At 30.7% G+C, this 26,779-nt stretch overlaps 1 protein-coding gene across 10 annotated transcripts in view; it reads left to right on the forward strand.

Annotated features, from left to right (window-relative positions):
• Positions 1 to 16,813: 16,813 nt before the first annotated feature.
• The window catches only part of LOC126737758 (troponin I), a 66,677-nt gene continuing 56,711 nt past the window's right edge, over positions 16,814 to 26,779 (forward strand). For 5 of the 10 annotated variants that reach the window (XM_050442797.1, XM_050442788.1, XM_050442793.1 and 2 more), the window contains exons 1-4: positions 16,821 to 16,930; positions 23,815 to 23,848; positions 24,951 to 24,968; positions 25,235 to 25,363. In XM_050442797.1, coding sequence (XP_050298754.1) covers positions 23,834 to 23,848; positions 24,951 to 24,968; positions 25,235 to 25,363 — 162 coding nt within the window. In that variant the 5' untranslated portion in view covers positions 16,821 to 16,930; positions 23,815 to 23,833. Of the gene's footprint in view, positions 16,931 to 23,814; positions 23,849 to 24,950; positions 24,969 to 25,234; positions 25,364 to 26,779 lie in introns of all 10 variants that reach the window. The other 5 variants (XM_050442790.1, XM_050442791.1, XM_050442795.1 and 2 more) reach the window with 3 other exon arrangements.

Here is a 26,779-nt window from a genome sequence, read left to right on the forward strand (position 1 = left end):
ATTGGCTGGTGACTTTAATATCAACTACACTGATAAAACCTTGCCACGTACTTCTCTTAAGTATTTTAAATTCTTACGACTTGAAAATGCACGTTCTTTCTCCCACACGAATAACTTCTTTATCTGCAACTACAATTGACTATTTCTGTACAAATTTTGATGACGTTTTATGCACAATACTCCCATCTGGTATTTCCGACCATGAACCTATTCTAAATGCTAAAATGCCATATAATACTGTATTATCTTCATCTCATTATATGGGAAGAATTTTCAGCAGGATAAATTTCAATGCTTTTTCTGCTGCTATAGCTTCGGTAAATTGGAATGCACTTGAAACGGCTTCTGACCCACTTACTTTATTTTTTCAAGTTCTGTGTGATAAGATCAATCAGTGCTTTCCTAAAATGAGGCTTAAAACTAAGAAACGAAAACCATGGGTTACAAGAGGCCTTAGAATTTCAGCTAAAAACCTTCGTTTTTTGACTAAATTGTGCAAATATACCACAAATGAAAATATCCTTGTATATCATCAGAAATACCGTAGTCTGTACAGAAAGACAATTAAAGCAGCAAAATCTAATTATTATAGGGATCGCTTAAATATGTCATCAAATAGGCAAAGAGAGTGTTGGTCGATTATTAATGATTGTAGACATTGCCATAGAAAAGTATCTGAACCGGAGTTAAGACTTGACATTTTAAATGACTATTATTGTGATATACCTAATATCTTGCTTAAGGGCATTCGTAGTAACATTGATCCCTTACACTATCTTCAACAAGTGTCGGTTGAGCATTAATTTTTCTTTCATCCTGTCGATCTTACCGAAGTAAAAAATGAAATCAAACGCATAAAAAACCATAAATCATCTGATGGGATATCTTCGAGGTTGTTACTCTTTTTGCCTGATTCAGCCTTAAATGCTTTAGTTTCTGCTATAAACAATTCTTTATATATTGGCATTTTTCCTTCATGTTTAAAAGAGGCAGTGGTTATCCCTCTTCCGTCTCATTTCTATTTTGTCTACCCTCTCTAAGATAGTTGAAAAACTTGCAAAAAGCAGAATTTTGTCCTTTTTACATTATAATGGCATTTTGTCTGCAAATCAGTTTGGATTTCAAGCCGGTAAAGGGACTCATGATGCTGTTTTTAGCTTTTTGGAGAGCGTCTATGTGTCTTTGAATTCTGGAGAGTCATCGGCGGCAGTGTTTTGTGATCTATCCAAAGCATTTGACTGTGTGGATCATGGAATACTGTTATATCTAAGCTCGGTTTTAGGGGCCTAGCGTTGCGATGGCTTGAGTCCTATCTATCAAATCGTACTCAGAAGGTTACAGTGTCTGGGCGTTTGTCTGCTTCTAGATCCCTAAAATGCGGCATTCCCCAGGGTTCAGTGTTGGAACTACTGTTATTTTTAGTGTATGTGGATGACTTGACTTCATTAAAACTGCAGGGCAAGGTGGTTCAGTTTGCTGATGATACCACCATACTATGGAGCCATAAAAATTCTGATTATATTAAGATTTGTATCCCTAAAGACCTTCAGATTCTATCAGGGTGGTGTACTTCCAACAGGCTCGTGTTTAATGTAAGAAAGACGTCTATTATGGGGTTTAAGTGCGATGTTCAGGGTCTGATGTTTGACGAAAATTCCCTCTTGCAGAATAAAGAGTGCTGCAAGTTCCTAGGAATTACCATTGATAGTCGCCTTCGATTTGAAGATCATATTTTACATTTAGCTGGGAAATTATCTTCTGGATGTTTTGCAGTAAGAATGGCAAAACAAGAACTAGGAGGGGTGGTTGCACGTTCAGTGTACTTTTTACTTATTAAATCTCATATTCGGTATGGCTTGCCTTTTTGGGGTTTAACCAATAAGGGGCTACTTAATATTGTCTTTGTTATTCAAAAAAAGCAGTTAGATACCTGTGTTCTGCTAAGTTAAGAGATTCTTGCAAACCCCTCTTCATTTCTGAAAAAATCCTATTTTTTCACTCTTTATCTTAGAAACAGCTGCTCTTATTCACAAAATTCCCAAACTACCCTCTGACACTGGTCATTTGACTCGTCGTGTTAATGATGTTCCCCTACCTATTCCTACGTCTTCCCTTACCAAAAACTCATTGATTTACATAAGTAAAAAAATTTACAATTATCATTATCTTTAATTCAAGTATGTTCAAAAAGTTTTGTCTTCTTGTGTTTAATTTTGTTCATTGTTTTGTCAATTTTTGAAATTGTATTTTTGTTTTATTTTTTTTAGCTTGTAGGATGCTTGTACACAAGATTATTCTTACGTAATATAGCACATTTTCTTTCTTTCTTTCTTTACTGTCTACCATCCTACCATCTGGGGTGAAAGCTGATACAAATTTCACAATTCAGTGGAGATGCTACTTTTTTTTGGAAAAGTTTTTTGAGGTTTTTCTAGAACTTCTAAATATTTTTGGTTTACAACTGACATAACCTTAAACATTATGTGCACAATATAAATATTATACAATATAAAAGAAACTTATGAAATGATAATTGTTACTAATTTGCCACTTCACTTGTCCGGTGTTTTAACTTGTAAACTTTGTTGTATGATATGTGACTTCGGAAGATTTTTTTTTTGTATTATGTTCTTTATTCTGATGTTGAATGATTATGTTTTCTTTGTATTGTATTTAATTTTTATTGTGTCTTGCATATTTTTGTATTAAACAACCTAAAGTAACTTAAGGCGCAATCAAATATATAATAATAAAATGAATTATGTTTGTTAAGAAAATAAAAAAGAATGAAGATTATTGATAATTTTATTATTTCGCTGATTAATCTTACTATAGAATGAAAGAAAAGAGCAATTTTAGATCGAATGTCAGCAATTAACTTATTCTAATAATTAAACTATTGATAAATGCTAAATAATGGATCTCTGTTCGACTATTTCAAGCCATTAATGTGTTATAGCTAGACGGCCCTGATTGGTCCAAAATTTAGAATGAACCGGGACACTGCACCCTGGATGACCTAGATACAGCTAGCTGAATGACGTCAGAAAAGACGTCATTTCGTATTAGGTTCATACTATTTGTACAGGGCTATTTCATTCTAAAATATTTCAAATTCTAGCGAATATTAACTTTTATATTTTTAGCAGCTCCGATTATTAAAAGCTATGCATGGAGGGAAATAATGTAAAGTTACGATATTTATTTAAGCATAAATTAAACAAAAGAACAGTTAAAAATTGTTTTTGACTTGGTCTCCGATATCTGGCAGAATGTCAAGTTGCGTCGGGGCAACCAGCAGTTTTATTTTTATATGCTATTTTTGTAAACATTTACTTTCTAAGCGAATAGATATGTAGAATGTCGTATCAAGTGGCTTACATGAAAAAAAATATATTAATAAAAATAGGATAGGTTATTTCAAAAAATGTGTTAGTATATAAATTATTGATTTAAATCTAAGTTAATAGCAAATATTTAGCCAATCTCTACACTTTAGTTATGCACATCTGGAAAATCGCATTTGTTTCCTAGAAAGTGCTTTTGAGAAAAATTATATTTAAGAACGGTACAGAGTAGATGTACTAACACTATCAGCAAAGATTAATTATACTTGAAGTATAATGAAAATAAATTTGGATTATAAGGCAGTCTGGCTTTTTGACGTTAAAAAAGTCAAGACACCGATCTACTACGTTTCACTCTCTATAATTTAAATCAAAGGTATTTTGAAATAAAATGCCTTAAATATAAGCCTACGCTTTAAAAAAAATTGTAGGCTTTTATCGATTTAACTTTATTGGTCCTAATGATTTGGTAGTTTATACCTGAAAATATTTAAAAAAAACTCTATATGTTCTGATACGATTCTATTTGTTTTTAAATTATAGCGTAATTAAAATATCTTACTTAAGTAGTTTACCGCTTCTTAGGTTCAAATGCTGTAGGTGCCGATTGATTGTTTTTGTTCTTCTGACAAGTCTTAGGGTCAGTGTATTTGACGCGTTTATTTTTGAGTTTGTACGATTGAAGTCGTATAAAATGCCACACATCTATTCAAATTTAGAATATGTAAATATGGTTTGTGTTAACGTCTTTTCTAATCGGAATGCTACAGCTCCTTTTCAAGAACACCATCGACGATTTTTACGTTGGAGGAATCCAAATAAAAACATTTATCAGAGTTTTTAACAAATTTTGTGAGACCGGATTTGTAACTAGTACTGATACAATATCTGAAGGAGCCACTCGATAAGGTTTAGAGTAGAAAATTCTGAATCTAGTGGATGATAATGCACCGACCATCTCGCGAAAAAATTATAAAACAAAATTCTATTTACGATTTACGATTAACGATTTACGATTTAAAATAAATAACGCCTTTATTCAAGTATTTCTTTGTACATACAATGCAAAAATATATCAAAATGTACACTCACATCATATGCACGAGAATAGCGCAACTGGCGAAGTTTAGCCTCCTTTCCATTCTTCCACTCAATCGATTCAGCATCTTTAAATAAAAACAGAGAAAGTCCAATAGAATGTTTTTGAGAGATAACACTGGGGATAAAACAGTTATAACCAAATATAATAATATAACAATGCAGTACATACATACAATATATCTGTCACTAAAAAAGTTCTAAAAATCTACTGCACATCTAATAAATACCTACTATACTTAGACCTTAAATTACCAATATTGTATACCTTAAATTGAAGAGGTATATTATTATGTAAGTTAACACAATTATAACTGAAGCTCTTTTTAAAAAAAGAAGTTCTATGTTGTGGCATTGTTAAATAATTTTTATCATGTAAAGAGCAATAATTATGCACAGCCTTCCTATAAATTAGTTTTTTAAACAAATATACTGGTTATTGACACATATTTAGTTTTCTAGAAAATAGAGTCAAGTTAAAATTATACCAGTTATCATATTTAAGCCAACCCATCTTTTCTATATATTCCGATCCATGATGAAATTTTCTTAATTTATAAACAAATCTACAGCATGTATTCTGAAAGTATTGTATCCGTTTTTTATTTACAGCATGTAAGAATGAATGTTATACTATAAGCTGTACACTGTACAGCTTAATTTTAAACAACATTTAAAATCTTTACTAAAAAGAAGTTGTGTGAGAATGAAGCTTTTATATGCAAGCAGACATTTTAAATTTCAAAACCAGAAAAAAATTGTGTGAGTCACTTATTATGTCTATTTATTCGTATTGTTTCATAGTATGGCTTTGGCTATTTCAGATTTTTAAACAAAATCTAGAAATTTAGAGGGTGTTTTCAAAATTAAGTTATTTATTTTAATAACTTGTAGAACCCATAAAAAGAAGTTAACATACCAAAACTGACCTATATAAAATTTGCCTAATAAGAGGATTACTAAACCCTAATGAACATTTTTTTTTAATCTTTGTTAAGTTAGTTAAATGATTACTGTTTTTTGGGAAATTCTTAAAATTTGTCCTAATTTGTTCGATGAACATACAATCTTGCTCGGCAAATTCACCACTCTTCATCATGATTCACCACCTTTTTGAAATAGCAAGGAGACCGAGAAATCGGTCCATTGTGCCGTATCTATCAATTCGGAAACTCACTACTTCAATGTTCAGAAACTTCTTACCTAAATTGTCATGGAGCCATTATGTAAGAACCACATATTCTATCTTACCTTTAAAGGAACATATTCTAATATTTGTGCAGATTGTGTCGAAGAAAATCTAAATAAATTTCATAGATCTGTTGAGGTGGAAAAAAGTAGGGTTTAATAAGCATACCATTGTATGTCCAAAAATTTCATGAAAATCTATACTAAAAATTAGATCTTTTTACAGAATGGCGGATTGACTACCAAACATGTGGAAATTTTGCACTCCATCTCATGTAAATTTGACCTCGCCTGTACACAGAATTAATTTCGTAAGACTTCCTTTCTAAAAGCCACTGGCAAAATACAACTATTCTATGATGATCTTCAGGTTGTAACACTTGTATTCGTTGATATTTATAGGAATAATATTATCTGTGACGTATTGTCTTCCTTACTTTACTATGAGAAACTTCAACTTAAGCTGCTATGGTAGTAGTCAGCGTTGAGTCGACTATTTCTAAAATGTCTCCCTCAATTTGTAACATTTCAGGTTGAGCAGCTCTTCCAGTGTGGTCTCCTCGTTGTTCATTAAATACGAAGTCTAATAACTAGATTTACAAACATACGTAAGGCCGGATTATTTCTTAAAAGAATCCTTCCCGTATACAACCTGCATTGGTTGGCACTGTCCTTAGGTAAGTATCATGTCCACTAGTTTATTATTTTCGTAATCATGGGTTATTTTTCCGCACCAATTAATATCTAATAATAATAAAACGTAAATCGTAAATTTACTAAAGTTGGCTTATTTGCAATATTTGGAGACCCAAACAAAAAGGATCAACGAAAAGTTTGGTAAGCTTTAACACACCTCAAACGTTGAGGTGTGTTAAAGCTTGTTGCTGGTAAAGCATCTTCCTACAAATACAGTTCACATTTCTCCTGAATTGTTAAATGTGGAAGAGATAAATACATATTTCTGCAGCGTTTTTAAAAAATCAAACAACTGTAAAATAAAGTGGAATATTATAATAATATTCATATAAGGGAAGGCATACAATTTACTTTCAAATTGGTCGATCTCTCTGATGTGTTTAAGTATGTGCAGAATATTAGGTCAAATGCTGCAGGTATTGATGGGATAGCACTTCAGATGGTGAAACTGTGTTTGCATATATTAATATTACATATAACTTATATTGTCAATAGTTGTCTCGAACATGGTCATTTCCGAAATTGCTGGAAAGAATCTCTTGTTACCCCACTGCCTAAAAGACATGATCCTGTCAGTTTTACAGATTTGAGGTCTGTTAGTCTGCTTTCTGTAATATCAAAGGTTCTGGAAAAGTAGTTCATGTTCAGATTACTTATTACTCTAATACAAATGGCTTTTTTCCTGTGCATCAATTGGGCTTTAGAGCTAGTCATAATACAACAGCTGCACTTCTAAATATTATTGACAACATTGTAAAAATTCAAGATAGGCAAATGGCTGCTATATTGATTTTGATAGACTATTCTAAAGCCTTTGATGTTATTAATCATGAGTTGATGTGTTCCAAGCTATCATATTATGGTTTTGGGGAGGTTGAAATATTGTTCTTTAGGTCATATTTAACAGGTCAAAGACAGGTAGTTAGGATAGGTGGTGAGACATCGCAGAGTAGAAACATTATTTCAGGAGTGCCACAAGACTCCATACTTGGCCCTTTATTGTATGTTATTTATACTCCAGATATGTTTTCGATTGTATCAACGCACATGCAAGCATATGCGGATGATACAAAATTTTTATTTCGTCTTAACCCAGACTATCCTGATGATGCTGCTGAAAGTTTAAATTCAGATTTATCTAATATTTTGCAATACTCGATGGAACATAATTTGACAATTATTCCTGCAAAAACTACAATGTTACTGTTTGGCTCTGAAAAGAAACGGGGCATAGTCATGAATCAACTTAATATTAAGATTGAAAATACTCGGTTGACTTTTGCTAACTGCGGTAAAAATTTGGGCTTGCGTATAGATGTAGAAACCGTAACATTGTAGTTTTTGCAGGAATAACACTTGTATTCGTGTTACAGCCTGAAGATCATCATATAATAGTTGTATTTTTTGCCAGTGGCTTTTAGAAAGGAAGTCTTACGAAATTAATTCTGTGTACAGGCGAGGTCAAATTTACACGAGATGGAGTGCAAAATTTCCACATGTTTGGTAGTCAATCCGCCATTCTGTAAAAAGATCTAATTTTTAGTATAGATTTTCATGAAATTTTTGGACACACAATGTTATGCTTTTTAAACCCTACTTTTTTCCACCTCAACTGATCTATGAAATTTATTTAGATTTTCTTCGACACAATCTGCACAATCATTAGAATATTTTCCTTTAAAGGTAAGATAGAATATGTGGTTCTTACATAATGGCTCCATGACAATTTAGGTAAAAATTTCCTGAACATTGAAGTAGTGAGTTTCCGAATTGATAGATGCGGCACAATGGATCCATTTCTCGGTCTCCTTGCTATTTCAAAAAGGTGGTGAATCATGATGAAGAATGGTGAATTTGCCGAGCAAGATTGTATGTTCATCGAACAAATGAGGACAAATTTTAAGAATTTCCCAAAAAACGGTAATCATTTAACTAACTTAGCAAAGATTAAAAAAAAAATTTTTCATTAGGGTGTAGTAATCCTCTTATCAGGCAAATTTTATATAGGTCAGTTTTGGTATGTTAACTTCTTTTTATGGATTCTACAAGTTACAATAAATAACTTAATTTTGAAAACACCCTCTAAATTTCTAGATTTTGTTTTAAAATCTGAAATAGCCAAAGAAAATTCCTTTTTGCTAATACATTTCTTACAGATCTTTTTCATTAGAAACGAGCATTTTAGAAATTAAACCCCAAATAAAAAAAACAAGGAGATACAAGATCTTCTTTTCCAATACATCGTTGAGAATATGACAAAAGAAGTCAAACTTTTGAGTAAAGTAAACTATTAATAGCTTACTTGCTACCTGTTTTTTAAACCGCAAATATTTATGTTCATCTTTGCAAAATAATTTGCTTATACTATTGTAAATTATCCCTTTAGACCCTCCAAATAACATATTATAATACGGCATGGAACCTCTCAGATTTCCCCAATGATAAAAGAGTCAATCTTATTGCGCGCGTATTCAAACCTTAAATATTTTTTCTTTTGGGGTTATTTGACAAGTTTAGTTTACGAAACACTGGATGCTGCAATATAATATTCCAACCAGTTTTGACATGAAAGATACCGTTAATGCATTGGAAGATTAACAACGTCAGAAGATAAAACCAGCACTGGCCACAGATATATTTTTACTGGGTTTGGTCACTAGGATAGCATATTCTAATCGGCTTTTTTACTATCATGGAGCAACCATGGTAGTAAATTTAGGCCTTCATAAATTTGTTTTTTTATTATCGAAATGAAAATACAAAAATAAGATTCCTCTATAATTTAAAAACAATTTTAAATTCTATTAAGCAGAAGAAAGGAGACAAAAAAAGGGTAATATCAACAAATTTGTTTTCGTTCAAGCTCCCTTCTTGACAGTTCAGCACTTTTTTTTCTCTGTCTCTTTGGTACATAAGCTTAGTTGATCCATGGTGTTATAGAATGGGGTTTTTTCACTGTTACTTAAATGTGTATTAACATCGATAAAGCAATAAATCAAACAGTGCATTTGCACACTTTCGAAAAAAACAATATTTCATGAAGATGGATATCATAAAGAGTAGAACTTCTACATGCTCCATGTCCAACTTATTTAAAAAAAAATTAACCCTTTTTCTAAATTTACACTTTATTATAACTTGTGAAATAATGAATTTAGTGAGAATGCTATTTTAGAAATGAGTATTATTTGGTGAGTCGATTACTGATACCATTTGACATAACTAATGGTAATTTTGTAAAAGTCATAAGTCAAGTAACAGTCACAACCATAATTTATTTAAAATATTTCATACAAAATTGCATTAGAAATTTATATACATTTCTATATTAAATATCTACAAATTTTAAAATCTGTTTATTTATTCCCTTATAACTTAAGAAATACGGAATGGAATAACGAAATTTGGCATACTAACTTCTTTTATTCCCAGCAAGGTAATGGCATGGTTCTAATCGTAAATACGTTTCTAATTTTGCAATAAAAAATTATCTGTTTTTGCCTGTAGCAAGTAACGCGAGCAAATCCACGGGTTAGTTAACTATCGACGGTTCAGAAGTGAAACCCCGTATCTACAATTTTCTAAGAATTGTGAGACCACGTATCTACATTTTTGCCGAAATATAGTTACGAAACTAAAACGTTAGAAAATCTGTTTACGCATCTTTTAAATTCCTCATCTTTTACGCATCTTTTAAATTTTAAATTCCACCTCGTATCTTTTTTAAAATATTTTGCACCTCAAATTAAGTTTTTGTGACAACACGCATGTACCCATCGGTACAAATCAGCTTGTGACACCTCGTATCTTACTTAGTTTTGCGTGGTTTGTAATGGCCGCTAGAACGGTTTTGGTGGCTGTGTGAATTTTAAGGTAAGTTTAGTGGTTTTTATTGTTGAAATTATAATAAATTTTATGCTACTTACTTTATTATGCATAACTAAATCAAAATGTTATTTTAAAATTTTTTATGCTAGTTTCTTGGCATTTTTGGAGACACGTAGATACGAGGAATCACATATACCAATCTTATAAAATGATCGTATACATGCGTGTTGTCACAAAACAGAATTAAATTGTTAAGGCTGAGTTATAGTGCAAAAAAGAATTATTTTGACAGATTATAATATTATACAGATTATACAAATTATCCCTAATTATCCTATTTGGTTCTGCCGTTGGAAATAAATAAATAAATTACATTAAACAATAACCTCAATTAAGGATTACGGCTTCCTCAAGGTTCGACTATAAATACGGGCAATAGTCAGCATAAAATGGTACCTATTCATATTCCAGACTGGAATAAATGGTAAATAAATCGTAACAAATGGTATTCATATTCCAGACTGGAATATGAATACCATTTTATGTATTCATATTCCAGTAATGCGTAGGGTGCGATTTTTATACATTATTTTCTAGGGCTTTCGTGCGAATGTGTTACCGATTCCTTTTATGAAAACTACGCCAAACAAACAAAAAAAATTGACAACACAAAGATTTTTTTTACGTCTAGAGTAACTTTGCATTAAATAATCGTATTTAACATAATTTAAATGACTTCTAAGAGCGAAAATGAAATACTTGCTCCCCTCCAGATAGTCCTAGATAAAGTATAGTCTAATATTTGACTCGCGTATAATGTCCTATTATTAAAGTCGCCTTTGGCTCGTGGAATATAGCCTACATTATACGATCGTTAAATAATAATAATATACCATTTCTTACAGATCAAGAAAATGGAACACAAAAAATATTCATATCGTATTGAGAAAATATTTGCCAACCTCCCAAAAACTGTTATACCAGAAGACAATACAGCACAAGGTAGTTCTAACGATTACCCCAATGAATCAGTGAGAAGTCTAGATTCACCTATTGATTTGGAAAATTGTATATTTTACGATGACTTATGAATGAAGGAAACGAAATAACAGTTTCTACTACCCAAACAAACGAAGAAAATGAGAAAGAAAATCATGTCGCCATCATTAAAGATGTTTCGCTTGGAAACATTTCTTTAGGCCTTTTGCAAGATTCTTCTCTCTTGCATTCTTTCTTGGATAAACATTTAGGAAATAAGCGTGATGACCTCAGTAGTTGTTTATTAAACCTTGGAGAAGAATCGCATAGACACAAAAGCAGAATGTGGAAGTTGATGAACCGAATGAGTACGAAGAAATCCACCAAGGAAATAATGACCTCCTCCCAACCGACGATATGGCCTCCAAGGACGAAAGTGAGTCATCCGATTCCGAAGAAAAAGGAACAAAAAGACCTATAGAAGAACTTGAAACTGACACCGAGGACTCTGAAGATGATAACGTGCCTAGAGCTAAAAGAAAAAAAATGTAAAAAAATTGACAGATTTTAAAAATAAGAAGTTAAGGGAGCAGGGAAAAGCTTATAAAGGTTGGAGCAGACTTAAAGGGGCACCTGCCAAAAGGAGTACTGCAAGAGATGAAAGGAAAATGGGTCCTCGATGTACTTCAAATGTATGTTTAAAATCCAAATTAAGGAACTGTCAGGAAATTTCTGAAGAAGACCGAAAACAGTTTTTTATCAAATTTTGGTCCCAAATGAGTTGGGATCAAAGAAAAATCTATGTCTGTTCACTTGTTACGAAATCTGAGACTGCGCGCTTAACAAAGGGTCCGGGTGATGTTTCAAGAAGAAGGTCAACATTAAAATACACCCTTAATATTAACGGTAAAGTATGTATGTAAAATTTTTTCTCTTTCGACATTAGGGCTTCGAGAATGCAGTGTTTTAACGTGGGTCCAAATGTGTGAGTCTGGTATTCATCCTTCAAAAGAGGTAGCAAACTCCACTGGGCGGAAAAGTAAGGGACCTAGAAGTGACTGAAACCGAGTGGTTTACTGAAACCGAAGCCGACCTTACGGCTAGTAGTTTTGCTGCTTGCATTGTTGATTACTTTTTGCAAATTAAAGACTTAAATAACCCCGTTATAATATGGAGTGACGGGTGCACTTATCAAAACCGAAATTCTGTATTGTCAAATGCGCTGTTAAGCTTAAGCGTGCATAAGAACATTACCATTTACCAAAAATACCTTGAACGTGGACATACACAAATGGAAGTAGACTCGGTCCACGCTACTATCGAGAGAAATCTTAAGAATAAGTCGATATACTTACCTAGTGATTATTTAAAAATTACAACGGATGCAAGAAAAAAGAACCCTTATTTAGTTAAAAATATTAATTTCGACTTTATAAAAGACTACTCTGTGTCACCTAAATACAACTCTATAAGACCAGGTCGGAGGGTAAATGACCCTACGGTTAATGATATTAAAGTTATCAGATATACCCCCAATGGCATTATTCAAATTAAGTTAGGTTTTAAAAAAGAATTTCAAAATCTTCCAGAACGACGAATAGAAAAGACTGTACCTGATTTATTATCATTTGTGCAATTGCGAAAAGCACCTATAAAGATAAAAAACAAAAATGGGAACATTTGCAAGAGTTAAAATCTGTTATTCCAAAAGACTGTCATCTATTCTATGATCACTTACCAAAGTCAGAATAAAAGTGTATCACGCATATTAAGTTCCCATTTCTGATTTTTTATTAAAGAACAATATAGTTCAAAAAAATCCCTAGGCGTAAGTATTTTGTAAAGCAAAGTGTATATTTGTTAATATCCAATGTTAAAGACTTTTTATTTTAATGTTGTTTTAAGAGTTTCGTTTTATTTTGCGGTTCGAGCGGTTTGGTTTAAAGAATTGATTTCATAAAATAAGCTTAAGTTCCAAAATTAACATATCCGTTTTTAGTTATTTAAAAACTGTTTGAACATTCATTTTGTTAATTTGAAGTTTTCGTTTTCTTTACCTACTTACTTTTGTAAATAATAAAAATTTTGAAAAACACTAAATGGGGATTTAATTTTCTTAGTATAAATTAAAAAAAAAGTTCCTTCCGCCCTGCACCGTCCATGTGTGATAATACGTATCTTTCACATTTCAGAAAATTTTTTTATGTGAAACCACGTAAGTGCTCTAAATCTTAAAAATATTAAATTTTAAAATATTTTGTACCAAAATACTATAACAAAACCTTTGTTTTGTTATAGTATTTTGGTAAAAAAGCGGAAGAGTCAATTTAATTAAAATTTTAAGTTTAATGAAGTTTTTTTGCTCTCCTGTAAAATGTAGTTTTTGAAGATACGTGGTTTCACGAATTTCAGAAAACGGTAGATACATGGTTTCATTTCTCAATCGTCGCTATACTAACCTGTATTTTATGATTACGTAATGATAAAATACATAGATCAAAATAGTCTAGCGGTAATAAAAGGCAATTAAATTAAAACTTGGCAATGTTTTTGGGACATACTGAACAAATCTAAACTCATTTTGAAAACACTGCTAAGCATTAAATTATTAAATATACAAACATTAATCGTAGTATTCCGGGGGATTATTCCGGGGAAATTTTCACTAAATCAATATTTAATTATTCTGTATTTATTAGATGAAAAATGGGTTCCAGAATTTGATCGCGGTATTCGTTTGCTGTTAAAAACTCTTCACGGACTTGTAGGCAGGTGTTTGCCATACCGCCAGCCTTCTTTAATCTGGATGTAAACCAAATCTTGATTCATCAGTAAAAAGAATGCATGCCCATTCACGCTCTTGTCAATTTTAATGATGTATCATCAGCCTTTTCAAATATCTGCCACAACCTTCCTATAGTGCTCTTGGTAGAATTTACAGCTTCTGCGACGTCGTGAATGCTTAAACAATCCTGTATAATACCAACAGCTCATAACTGTATTTCACGATCAAGATGATGCCTTTGCCTGTTAATTAGGTTGAACGGATAATTAAAACACATTTTACTTCACTGGCAGCAAAAATACATATTTCAGTTTCTTTCACTCGCAGTTCAGTGCGCGGTCCGTATACACCTGGGCATAATTGTCGTACATACCCTAATTTCCTTTTTACCAAGTTTTTTTTCTGGTTAAGAATTTAAACTTTATTTAATATTAGGAATGTGTAATCTAAGGAATGTCCAACAAATATTGAATACCACCTATCTTGGAAACAATTAAAAAAAATATAAACGGCTTTTGTTCCTTGTCCCCTAGACTATTTTGATGTATATAGTATCACTCTTGTCATAAGAATTACATTTTGAATTTTATAAGTTAAATATTTATTATTAAAATCATTAGAGGTTATAACGTTACATGAAAAAGTATTGAATCACGATCTACCGTTAAATAAAAAAAAGCAGAAAAAATTAGTTCCTTTAAAGCTGTTAAGTTTTTCCCATTTATGGACATTTTCTCAATTTAGCAATTTTTTAAATGATAATATCCATAAAACTTTTAAAATAAACTCGGTTTTTATGCATCGCTATTTAATATCAACTGGGCGTTCTTGGATGATAGCATATACCTAGCTTGTGGACCATTCTATAATAAGTTTTATTAGCTACTTGCTTTGTATGTCGTAAAAAGGTAATAAAAACCGCTAATTTCCTGGTATTCTTCTGAACATAAAGCCTAAAGAAAAACGCTTTTAAAAAAACATATCGTGAGTACTGACCGAGTTTAAAAGGCTAAGGTCACTCAAGTCTCAAATAGATAGCTAAAGGAGATTCATTAGAAATTCTAAAGGTCATGGTGAGATCCATGACCATATGGGAGTGTATGATAGTCCAGTAGATTATTATTACAGATAGATTTATCATTGATAAAACTGTCAGTTTGACGCATGCAATTTTTCAATTTTAGTTAAAACAGTGAGTTAATGAAATGGTGTATACGCTAGCCGAAAGAATAGAAATAATTTTCCGTTATGGAGCTCAAGATCGGTGTGCAAGCAGAACCGCGAGAGCATTTAATAAAAGGTATCAAGATAAAGACGTGAGTTTTTAGAAGTTCTTTCCTTATAAAATTCATATTCTTCATGAACTCGGAGAAGATGATTTTGATAGGAGAATTCAATTTTGTGAAGTTATGTGCCAGCGAAATGACGACGATGACGACGAATGTTTGGGCAGGAATTTATGGGAATGAAATAATCGGGCCATTTTTTTTGGAAGAAAATTTGACTGGCGAAATTTATTTAAACCTTTTAGAAAATGCAATATACCCTTCCATCATCCAATCTATGGAAAATCAAGTAGATCAACATGGTGCTATATTATTGAATGAAAATAATATACATTTTCAGCAGCATGGAGCTCCCGCGCACTACAATTTGGTAGTTCGAGAGTGGCTTGATGAAAATTTTTGAGAAAAGTGGAGTGGCAGACGTGGTGCAATAGAATGGCCTACGCGGTCTCCGGACCTAACCCCACTAGACTTTTTTCTTGGGGGCTACTTAAAAAGCAAAGTTTATAAAACCTCACCTGAGAGTATTGAGAATTTAAAAAAATAGAATATTTCAAGAATGCAGAGAAATTAGCGGGCAGATCCTTGCCAATGACGTAAGGAGTTTGAAAATAGGCTTTTTTATTGTCTTGCTAATAACGGCGCGCATTTTGAACATTTAATAAAATAAATTTGTTAAACTAATTAAATTTGTTTTTCTACCCTACCGATTTACACTTTAATTGCTTCTTGGTCAATCAATTTTATTTTTTTTACATCCATTGATAGCATAATGAATGCCCTTGAGTACAATGAACACCATGGGGTAGCCATTTGACATACCAAAGTTGGGCGTAAATAAAACATTCATTATTTCTAGACATTTTCGCTAACTATTTGCTTACACATTTACCGATTTCATTTTTTTTGGTACCGTTGAATAGAGAATTTTACGCTACTTACTATGATGTATCACACGATAGGGGTTCCCATTTGACATATTAAAGTGAGGTTAGCTGGAGGTGAGGAGGTGATTGACAGAACTTCAGTAAATGCATAACTAAACGTCCCCCTGTATATCTAATTTGACGTGTTTTTTTTTTGTTTTTTTTTTTTAAGAATGTTATTAAGGGTGGATCGTTTTGAAATGAAAGCACTGTATATGTTTAAGGAGAAATAATAATAAAGGATTAGATTTTCATTGGGAAATTCACGACTTTTTTTAGCCCCAATAATGGGGTATCAGAGCACATATAAAAAATTAAGATCTTCTGGAAACACAGTACTATTTCATGATCATATAAAATTCTATTCATTGTCATAATATTATAGATTGTCACATACAAGTTTGACTCAATTGGGGCCTAAAAATAGATTAGCGAAGTTGTGGAGCCGTTTGCTATACCTTACATTCAACTTTAACAACGTGACTTATCCTTAAATATTTATTTGATACTTTAGAAAATCATTTGAAACATGATAGTCACTTTCCAGTACTTTCCACATTTTTGGATTGAACATACAATAATAGCTCTATTCCATAATAACTATCACATCGGATAACATACAGGTCAATTTTACTCCGTCCTGAAAGAAAATCTGTCTATGGATAATTATAGACCCAGGCGATTTCAGGAGAAGGAGAAGGGATCACCAATGACGCTAAGTAAAAATTTCATGAGGAAAGTCGACAGTCAGCACAGGGTCCCCTGAGAAGCTGCTCATATTTTTCCATCGCAACACAGGTACGTCTTAGAGGTTTTATGTAACTAGCGGCGCCATTTTGGAATTTTTACAGTGAATAGTGGTTTAGTGATAATTTTTTTAGTGATTTCTTACAGTGATATATTGGTATAGTATTTGGTCTTAATATGCTCCATTCCTACAGCAAATAATATAGTTTTTATGGATATTTGAAAAGTGCTTGTGCAAAAGCAAATGATATATAATTAAACGTGATATTTACATTAATTTGTTTAGCTTAATTGAAGATTTATTATATTTTGGTTAAGCAGTTACCTGTGAGGTTATTTTAAACCATATTAGGAAGAAATATGCGAGACGAAATAAAAATATTAAAAGAATTAATTTATCAAATTTTAATAATTGCTTGATATTTTAGTTAAGTTATTTTTATGCAAAATATTATATATTCAGAAAAATTTATATTTTTAAAATTATTGTAAACTTTTTATTTTACAGATATGAATACGTCATTTTTAAATTTTAAATATTTCTTTAAATGGAAATAAAGAGGATTGGAGTAATGCAATAAAACCAGCATGATCGCTATTTTAATATTTCAAGAAAAAAATAACGAAATTTGTTATGCCGATTGCATACCATACATATTTTTATTTGGTTTTTATTTTGTGTAGGTTCTAAGTTATTTCAGTGTAATAAGGGCGGTATTTTAACATTTACCTAATAGGTTCAATAGTAATTTTAAAAATAATTTGCAGGGAGCTTGTTGCATATTTTTTATAGAATTAAAAAGGAGTATACGTCTATGTATAATTACGTCACTTGCGGGCATTGCACTCTTTTAGGTTATGTGTTGAAACCACCACTAATGGAGACATTTTTATTTTATGATCAATCTGATGACTGCTCTGTAGAAAAAAAATGTAAAAAAAATTATAGGGATTTAGAAAATAAAATCCATAAGTAATACTGTGAAAAACACATTCATACCTTTTGATTACAAAATAAATAAAGTATTGGAATTCATGAATTAAGTCGAAATGATTACGGCTAAATATGTAACTTTTTTGATAATTTTAAGTCATGAAAAAGACTATGTCGTAACTCAAGTCACCTTAATCCATAAAACAAAAATATTCAAAGTAATAAGAATATCTGTATTTTTTATGCTGGAAACAAGGAGTAAATTAATAACGAAATCCAATAACTACCAGTACAGCTTACTAAAAATTAAGATAATTGTATTAAATGCAGAATCACAGCTCATGCCCGAAACCCGATATCCAAAAAATAACAGAGAAACCAAATTAGGTGACCGTGTGCAACATTATTTTTGCCGAAGCCTTGTCTTGGATATGTTCCAAGATCTATTTCTGGAAGCGTGTATTTTCAGTTAGTTTGTGTGTTTGTGTATATACGGGCCGGATCCGATTTAGAACTTACAAGTTTGCTATAAATAATAAGGTTGGTCGTGGAACGGATCTTGTAAATGTAAAAATAGCTCCGTTTGGGCCGTTGCTAATAATATTATGTCTCAATAATATTTGAATTTGATTTTTAGTTTCTTTAAAATGTATCTACATTTATTTTACTTTTTTTTGGGTATTGTGCCATATATATATATATATATATATATATATATATATATATACATATATATATATATATATATATATATATGCTACATGGTTATTGTATTTAACGATGAACTTCCATATTTACTATGAACACATCTCGTGAGAGTCATTTAATGTTCAAGTTACATTAAGCAGAATTATGTTTTTATTTCTGGAATAATGACTATTGCATTTAATCTAAAATTTAAAAAGAAACTGGTAAATAGATACTGCTCTATAGTTGATTTGCTTGAAATTTGCTAATTCTCAAAAAGGGAGAAACTAAAGCCCTACTTAATTTTTTTAAATCACTTTGTTGTAAGTTGCCTTTAAATTTTTCTTTTTGAAGTAAATTAATTGACTTTAAATTGAAAGAGACTATTTAGATGTGTAAAAGTTAAAAACAAAATATCCTGGCATTAATCGTGTATTTTGTTTATCTTAAGAAAAGGATCAAATCTAAAAAATTTCATGAGTCATCCCACAAAGGTCAGTTCAGGACAGGTCAGGTCAGGACTTATCCCACATATTTTTTTCAGTCGAATGTTACCTCTTGTGCCATCTTGCATGAATGCTAGTAAATGGAGGTTGATGGCACATTTTGTTTAATTTATTAAAAAAATAGATTAATTTTTAATAATAACATAAATTAATTTTTAATTTTTAAATTAAATTGAAATATTTTTGGTACGGTTCCTGTTTATGTTTTAAAAGATGATGAAAAATAATAGGTAGATTTTTTCTAAAAAATAAACTGTTTATTACTTAAGCAACTATTAGCAAAATAAAAGCAAAAAGCAAAATAAAAACTTTTTTTTTTCTTGAAAAGGCCATAAACTATTTTTTTTGTTTGTAAAGTTCTTCAAGCATTTGTCGTATTTAATTGAATTTCGTTTCTAATTCTCTGTTCTAGTTCTTCAATATTTCTGGATGTTCTAGCATACCGTTAGGCTAACCTCAAATATAAAAATCTAACATAGCAAGGTCAGGTCATCTTGCTGGATATTCGATTGTCTCCATCCAATTCATGTATTACGTAAAAAATTATATAAAGAAATTGTCGTACATGAGTATCATAATTGAGTGATAAAAAAAGTAGATTCAATGTATTTTGTAAAAATTAAGAAGATATCTGTCACCAGTTAAATTCTTATTAAAAATATTGTGCCAATAAGTGGATCTAAAATGATTCCAGCCCACACATTGATTGTTGCTGAGTATTGTGTATGCTGTTCGACCATCCACTTTGGATAGTAACGACATTTTCTTGGCATAGTAACGACAATTGCGCTGGTTTACCTAAAAAGAAAAGCTATGCGATAGATATTTGCAAAGATAACATGATAAGATTTTAATTTAACTTTAACATGGTATCAGCAGGTAGATGCTGTACGTATGTACCTCTCCTATAAGACTTAAAGTGGCTTCATCTAAAAATAACACCCAGCTCAAAAGTGTTTGACCATTATCAACCAAATTCATCATAGTTTCGTAATATTCTAATCTATGATTAGCTTGTCCCTCCATCAGTTCCTTGCATTTTAATGGCTCTTTTTCCTGCTGAACCTGAGAATTTAAGTCAGTAAAATATCCCGTTTTGTATCCTTGCTTATCTATGGATGTTTTGTCTAGAAATACTTCTTACATATCCATAAGTTCTAAATGGCTCCTCAATATTCGTCTTTGACCCAGATTAAATTGAGTTTCTCAAAATAGCGCCACAACTTCATTTTGAGTTCGCATCCGGTTTCAAAACTGAATCGTCAGTCAGATTTCAATTTTTAAGCTTTCTGTTAAGTACGGCGTTTTGACGTAAATAAATAAGCATGAATAAGTACTGGGTATTTATTTTACCAGAAAACACTATTAGAATAATAACTACCCATTCCTTAATTCGATTTAATATACAAAAACCTGTTTATCTGTGCGTTTGCTTATTAAATAGAAAAAGTTGAATTCTTATATTAAAGGTAATCATATACGATGGCCAAAAAAATAAGAGTGCCTGGTTTTATTTGAATATTCCTAATAATATATTGTGCGACATAAAGAAAAAAACAATAACGATTTCATATTTGTACAACATATTATGCCATCAGTGATAAAAAATAAATACCCGTTATTCTTTGCCAGTTTAATTTGTAATTATAAATAAATAATTTATTTATTACACGTTTTATGGTGGACAAAAAAATAAGAGTATTTTTCAAAAATGGCCATAAAAAATTATAATTACAATGTACCGCAAAACAAACGAAAGCATTAGATAAGGGAGTCAGTACCTGGTAGAATAATCTTTATTCTTGAGGACGACTGCGCATCTTCGTGGCATCGAATCGAACTTTTGGCATGTTTCAACTGGGATGGAATACCAAGCTTCCTGAACTTCCTTTCATGAATCTTGCTTATTTTTGGGTTTTTTACAAGCACTCGGTTTTTCAACTCCAAAGGTTTTCAATAGGGTTAATGTCAGGCGATTGTAACGGCCATTCCAGAACCGAAACCCTATATTGTGTAAACCATTGTTTAACAATCCGTGCCGTATGTTTAGGGTCGTTATCTGGTTGATACACCCACCTTATAGGCATGTTTTCTTCGGCATATGGTAGCATGACTCTATCCAAGATATCCAAATAAATTTCTTTTGTCATGGTCTCTTTAATCCAAAATATGGACCTACTCCATTGTAGGAAAAACAGCCCCACAGTTTGATTATATTCTTCATTCTTCCTCCTTCTAACGAATAATCTTTCATCTGATCCGAATAAGTTGATCTTTGTTTCATCATTGAAAAGAATGTTGCACCAATTTCTTTGAAAATTTTCATTAAAATTATTCTTAATAAATGCCAGTCTTTATTTTATATTCTTTTTGCTTAGAAATGGGACTTTTCTGATCACTTGATCATATAATTTTTGGTCTTGCAAAGGTCTTCTTATCGTCCTAGTGTTATAACTTAGGCTTAAGTTTCGTTTTATAGAGGTAGATGTGAGAAAAGGTTGTTTACAGACTTCGCGTACAATAAGCTTATCAGTCTTTCATGTGGTTTTTCTTGGACGGCCGCAATTTTTAGGAACATTTTTCGTCTTATTTTGTGTTTTTAAAACTATGGAGATTACACAAGGTGATCTTTTAAGCATATTTGCAATAAATGCATAGGATTTATTTTGACTCCTCAATTGCAAAATTAGATACCTTTCTTCGCGGCTACAATGCTCTGCGCAACTCTACCAACGCGATGGAACGATCTTATTGAAACTGACTTGTATTTATGGAAAATATCACAAACAAATCTTTTATCTGAATAAACAGAGATTAAATTAATAATTACAATAAAGAAATACTCTAATTCTTTTGTCCGCAAGATTTTCAAACAATAATGAAGAAAACTTGCTTTTAAAAGATAAGGCTTGCTTGGTTTATTTATAAATTTTATCAAGTAAACAGATTAAATGCCGAAAGAACATATAGCGAAGCTAATTCAGTTTGATTTAAAATTTGATATGCTCTTATTTTTTTTTGGCACAACTGTATAATTTAAGGGTAGTTAGGGGATTTTTATCACCTTCTCAAGATAAAGAAAATAAACATTTAAGGTTGAGATATTTTGTCTGAAAAAGAAAAGTACACCAGTATTTCGTTTTTAAAAGAGCAAATTCCAATTTAAAAAATTAAGTAGGATTAGATTTCACCCGTTCTGAGGGGTTAAAAAAATGTTAATGAATTTTAAAAGGGGCCAAAAAAATTAAAAAAAACGCATCCCCACCCTGTATATTTTATTGTACTGAGGGTGTCTTAAATAGCATATTTTTATATTATTATAAAATATAATTTAAACTATAACATATAATCCTAGAGTTCTACTGTATTAGCTTCTCAATGATTGTCGAGTAAAAAGTTAAAGTATATTAAATTTAGAGCCATAATTAAAAAGTTTCATATTTTTTGTGTCATTTGGTATCTTAGCAATAACAAAATATTATTTATTTCCTTTCAAAACCTATATTGCCTTCCAAATGCCTTGTAACGTTGCGACGTAGGAATTACCACTATCAGGAATTTCTCCTTAATGCTGTTGTAACTTTTTTAAAATGGCTGATATACAATTAGCATTACTGTCGTACACCAGCTACCTTTCTAAATATTTAAAGTATGTAATAACTAAATTAAAAAACATAAAATTTTAATGGCGTTTCTAAGACACCAAATATCACATTCAACTTCAAGCGGTCTTGTAGATTATTAAAAATAATAATATCGTCTAATTTAAATAATATTTTTAAAATAAGTCGTTTTTATTTAGTATTTATATTTTGTTTATACTATTCTTATTATAATTCAGAAACTAGAAAATATTTGGCAATATTAAAGGGCATAAAATTGGCATGAACATTGATACTTTTATCTAATTTAACTTTTTTTCTATTCTATTCTAGATGGCAGTTTTCACTTTTAAAAGGGAATATTTATAACAAATCTGGCTTTCTCTGCACTTTTTTAATTTCTGTAGTAGTGGAGTTTTGTTTCCTGTTTTAAACTTACATTAGTAAGTTTTACTATGTTCTCTAATACTCGATTAAAACAAACTTGATTAACAATGAAACATATTACCGAAATCAGAAGTTCTTATTTAGCTGTATCCCCAGAAACTTTTTATTTATTAACTGACCCTTGTCAATTTATAGGATAGCCTGTTAGTCTCAGCTGGCTGGACTACCTGGACAAATCAACAAAAATTACAATTTATATCAAACCAACCTAAAAAAAACAGAACTATTTTACTTTTCATTAAGTTAATATACTTTGCGTCTTCTAATATTATTTTAATAAGATGGCAGATTTTATGGCTCTCTGGCTATTATTACATAAATCAAAAGTCGATCTTTTCCCACTTGTTGAATATCATTTTTAGAAGCAAAAACTCGAATTACGTTAAAATTAATTATACAAGGTTTCCTCGAAAATTATTCAAATCGTAATTTTACGTTAAAATATTGTTTTAAAGATTCCTAATACCATTGGATAAATGGATATTTTAGTTTATTTTATTTATGTTTTATTGAGAAAATATCTGCTCGGAAGCAATATATTAAAAACCTGTAAGGTTGCTTTAGGTTTTGTCTTGTCGATTATGATTCTAAAATATAAGCCTTTTATCCCGAAAATTGGGCGTCTATCGACTTCTACCAAAACATGCTGGCACACCTAACTCTACCCTGTATTTATTTAAAATTTTTGAAAAGTTTTCCTGATTTATAAGTATTTTCTTAATAAAATAAAAATTAATTTACTTTCTGTTGTTATTTCAGAACAACCAAACACTTCATAATGGCGGACGATGAGGTTAGGTGAGTATCATTGTTTATAAGATTTTAAATAGAAAAAGTTATTTAAATAAGGTAAAAGAATTAAGCACTAAGTAAAATCAGAACTAAAAATTAAATTAAGGAATATTTCAAATAAAATGGCTTTACCTTATTTTTAAGAACGTTCAAAATTTCAAAACCAATATTTTTTTTCATAGAAATACTCCTAAATTAAAATTAAATCTCAATTTCTACACTTGATTTAAACTATATATAATAATTATTTCTTTTTCATGTATCCTCCATAGTATATATCATAAAAGGAAATCATCTATCAGAGCCTCAAAATATCCAAGGTAAATACATAAGCTGCATGCAGAATATTAGAGTTAACGTTTTTAGCTCTTTTGTAGGAAATGTTTGCAAATCTACTTCTATTAGTGACTGAAAGTAGAATTTGTCAATAAAAGCTTAATAATTCTTGTAGTTATATAGATATTTCATCTAAATATAGCGAACCTCTTTAGCTGTATATATATTGCTTTAATATTTATTATATTATGAAACATTGTATGGCTTCAGTAAGTTTGCATGGTATGTTGTGTCTTTTTTGCATGGCTTCACTTTGCCATCAACTTAATTATAAATGTTTATGTATACTAAATAAATGTCTAATAATATACAAATTAGTAAGCAACATTTTGCAATAAAAAAGAAAAAAATAGATTTGTAAAAACAAAAGTAAAATCAAATTTGTATGTTATTATTATATTTTTGTTCAAATTCCGATTAATTTTTATTCTTACATATATAAATTAATTGCCACATCATATAATTAAAACTTTTAATCATTGATGTTGTTTTACTTTAAAACTTTTTAATATCACTTACATTTTTGTTGGTCAATATACATTAACCATATTACCATATAAACCTTTTTATATGTTCACCTTTTGGCACCAGTATTTGAACTAGCTTTAAGGCACTGACATTACACATTAATTTACACTACACATTAATTTATCTTTATTGATATATTTTGAGCCAACTCAAACCTAACAATTTATAAACATTGTAATTAATTTCTTATTTTTAATCTATATATGGTACTAATTTATATTTTTTCTGTTTTTTTCCAGAAAAAAAAGTTGGAAGAGGCACGTAGCGTTTGGATACCAAAAATAAGAATCCTACTTTTATAATTTAACCCGATTTTATTTTAATTTTTAACAATTAAAAAAAAATTTGATCAGTCAATGTATAAACAATTTAGAGTTTGTATATTTTTTCTAAACATTAATATTATTATATTTTGAACAAAACTAAAAAAAATCACGATTTTTTCAAAATTTTCTAGAAAGCCTGCATAGGCAATTTAATTAAAGTTTATTTTATCCCTTAATATTTATGTTAAACAATATAGGAAAAGAAGAGGAAACAAGCTGAAATCGAAAGGAAGAGGGCCGAAGTCCGTGCCCGTATGGAAGAGGCCTCCAAAGCCAAAAAGGCCAAGAAAGGTTTCATGACCCCTGAAAGGAAGAAGAAACTTAGGGTAAGTAAACTTTAAAACTAAAATAATAAAATTTACGAATTTATGCACAAATATTGCTTATTTAGTTTTCCACGAATAGAACGGTTTCTAATACTGTGTTTTCATTTTTCCCCAGTGTTCAAAATATCTGTTTTCAAAAACATTTTGTAAATTTTTAACAATAATTTACAGAAATATTCCAAACACTCGTTGTGTTTTGTCGACTCTCGTTCACAATTATAAAAAGCCATTTGAGTTTCCATAAGATCACTTAATATATTTTTGTGTGGGTATATAATATATAAGTTTATATATGTAAAATTATGCTTTCATTCTAATAATTATGGGCAAGATGTCCTTCTGACACACGAAGATGGATTTTCTCTAGCAACTCTGAAATTTAACATTTAAGCATAACGATTTGCCTTCTTTCCCTGCTTATCGTCGTAGTTAACTATTTTCCAAAATAAGGACTTTGGAAGAATACTTGGCAACTAGTTCCCAAGTTGTCTTCTTTTGTTCCTTTATCTAGTTTAGAACTGTCTGGACATCGAAATCTTCTTCATGATCCTTAATAAGATCCCATTTTTCCAAATATCGTCGACGATGGTAGTTGTTTACAAATACGCATCTGTCTCGTGGTCTGCTGACAATGCTTGCAGTTTTCTAGACAGTGTCCTAATAGGGCATCGGCATTTCCATAGATTCTCTCTGCTTCGGTGTTTATTGTCAAAGTCAAACTCCTGAAGCTTCTCTATTCATCTGGCCACTTAACCCTATGACTTTTTAAACTGAATCATTTTAAAGCTGCATGGTGGACTCCTATGCCAACATTGGTAGCGTGGTATCTAGTACCAATCTTTAAGTTACAACTACTTTCATGCCCAGTAATTGGATATGAAGATTTATGGTTTCCAGTTAAGGTTTGTTCGTTAAATTCAAACATTTTCTTCTACTATCTTCTCTTCGAAGAAGAAGATTTTTACCATCAATGGTTTTTTTTGAAAAATAGATAAAAAAATTTATATCGGTTTTCTGTCCTTTATTATGTCCGTTTCAATTATTTTAACGTACTTTAAAAATAATAAATAAACGTAAGATTATTGAATAAGTTAGTTTAAGAGGAATAATTCGAATATTTTGGGCTAATTCTGCTAAGCAACTTTTCTTGCTTGCATTTAATACTTGATATTTTTATCAAGTACATATATATTATTTAATGAATTTACTTACGTATTCTGTTTTAATATTTTTGGGATATGTAGATTTTTGATTCTTAATTTATTTTTAAAAGTTTTTTTTTAAATTTATTCTCATAGAATTTTAAATAACAGCTGTTATAATATTGCTCCTAAAATACAGGGTGTTAATTAAGTACCTGGCCAAACTCCAGGAGGTGATTCTATGTGTAAATTCAAGATGAAAAGTTCACATAAA

Source organism: Anthonomus grandis, chromosome 6 (genome assembly GCF_022605725.1).
Source record: "Anthonomus grandis grandis chromosome 6, icAntGran1.3, whole genome shotgun sequence".
Lineage (NCBI taxonomy): Eukaryota > Metazoa > Arthropoda > Insecta > Coleoptera > Curculionidae > Anthonomus > Anthonomus grandis.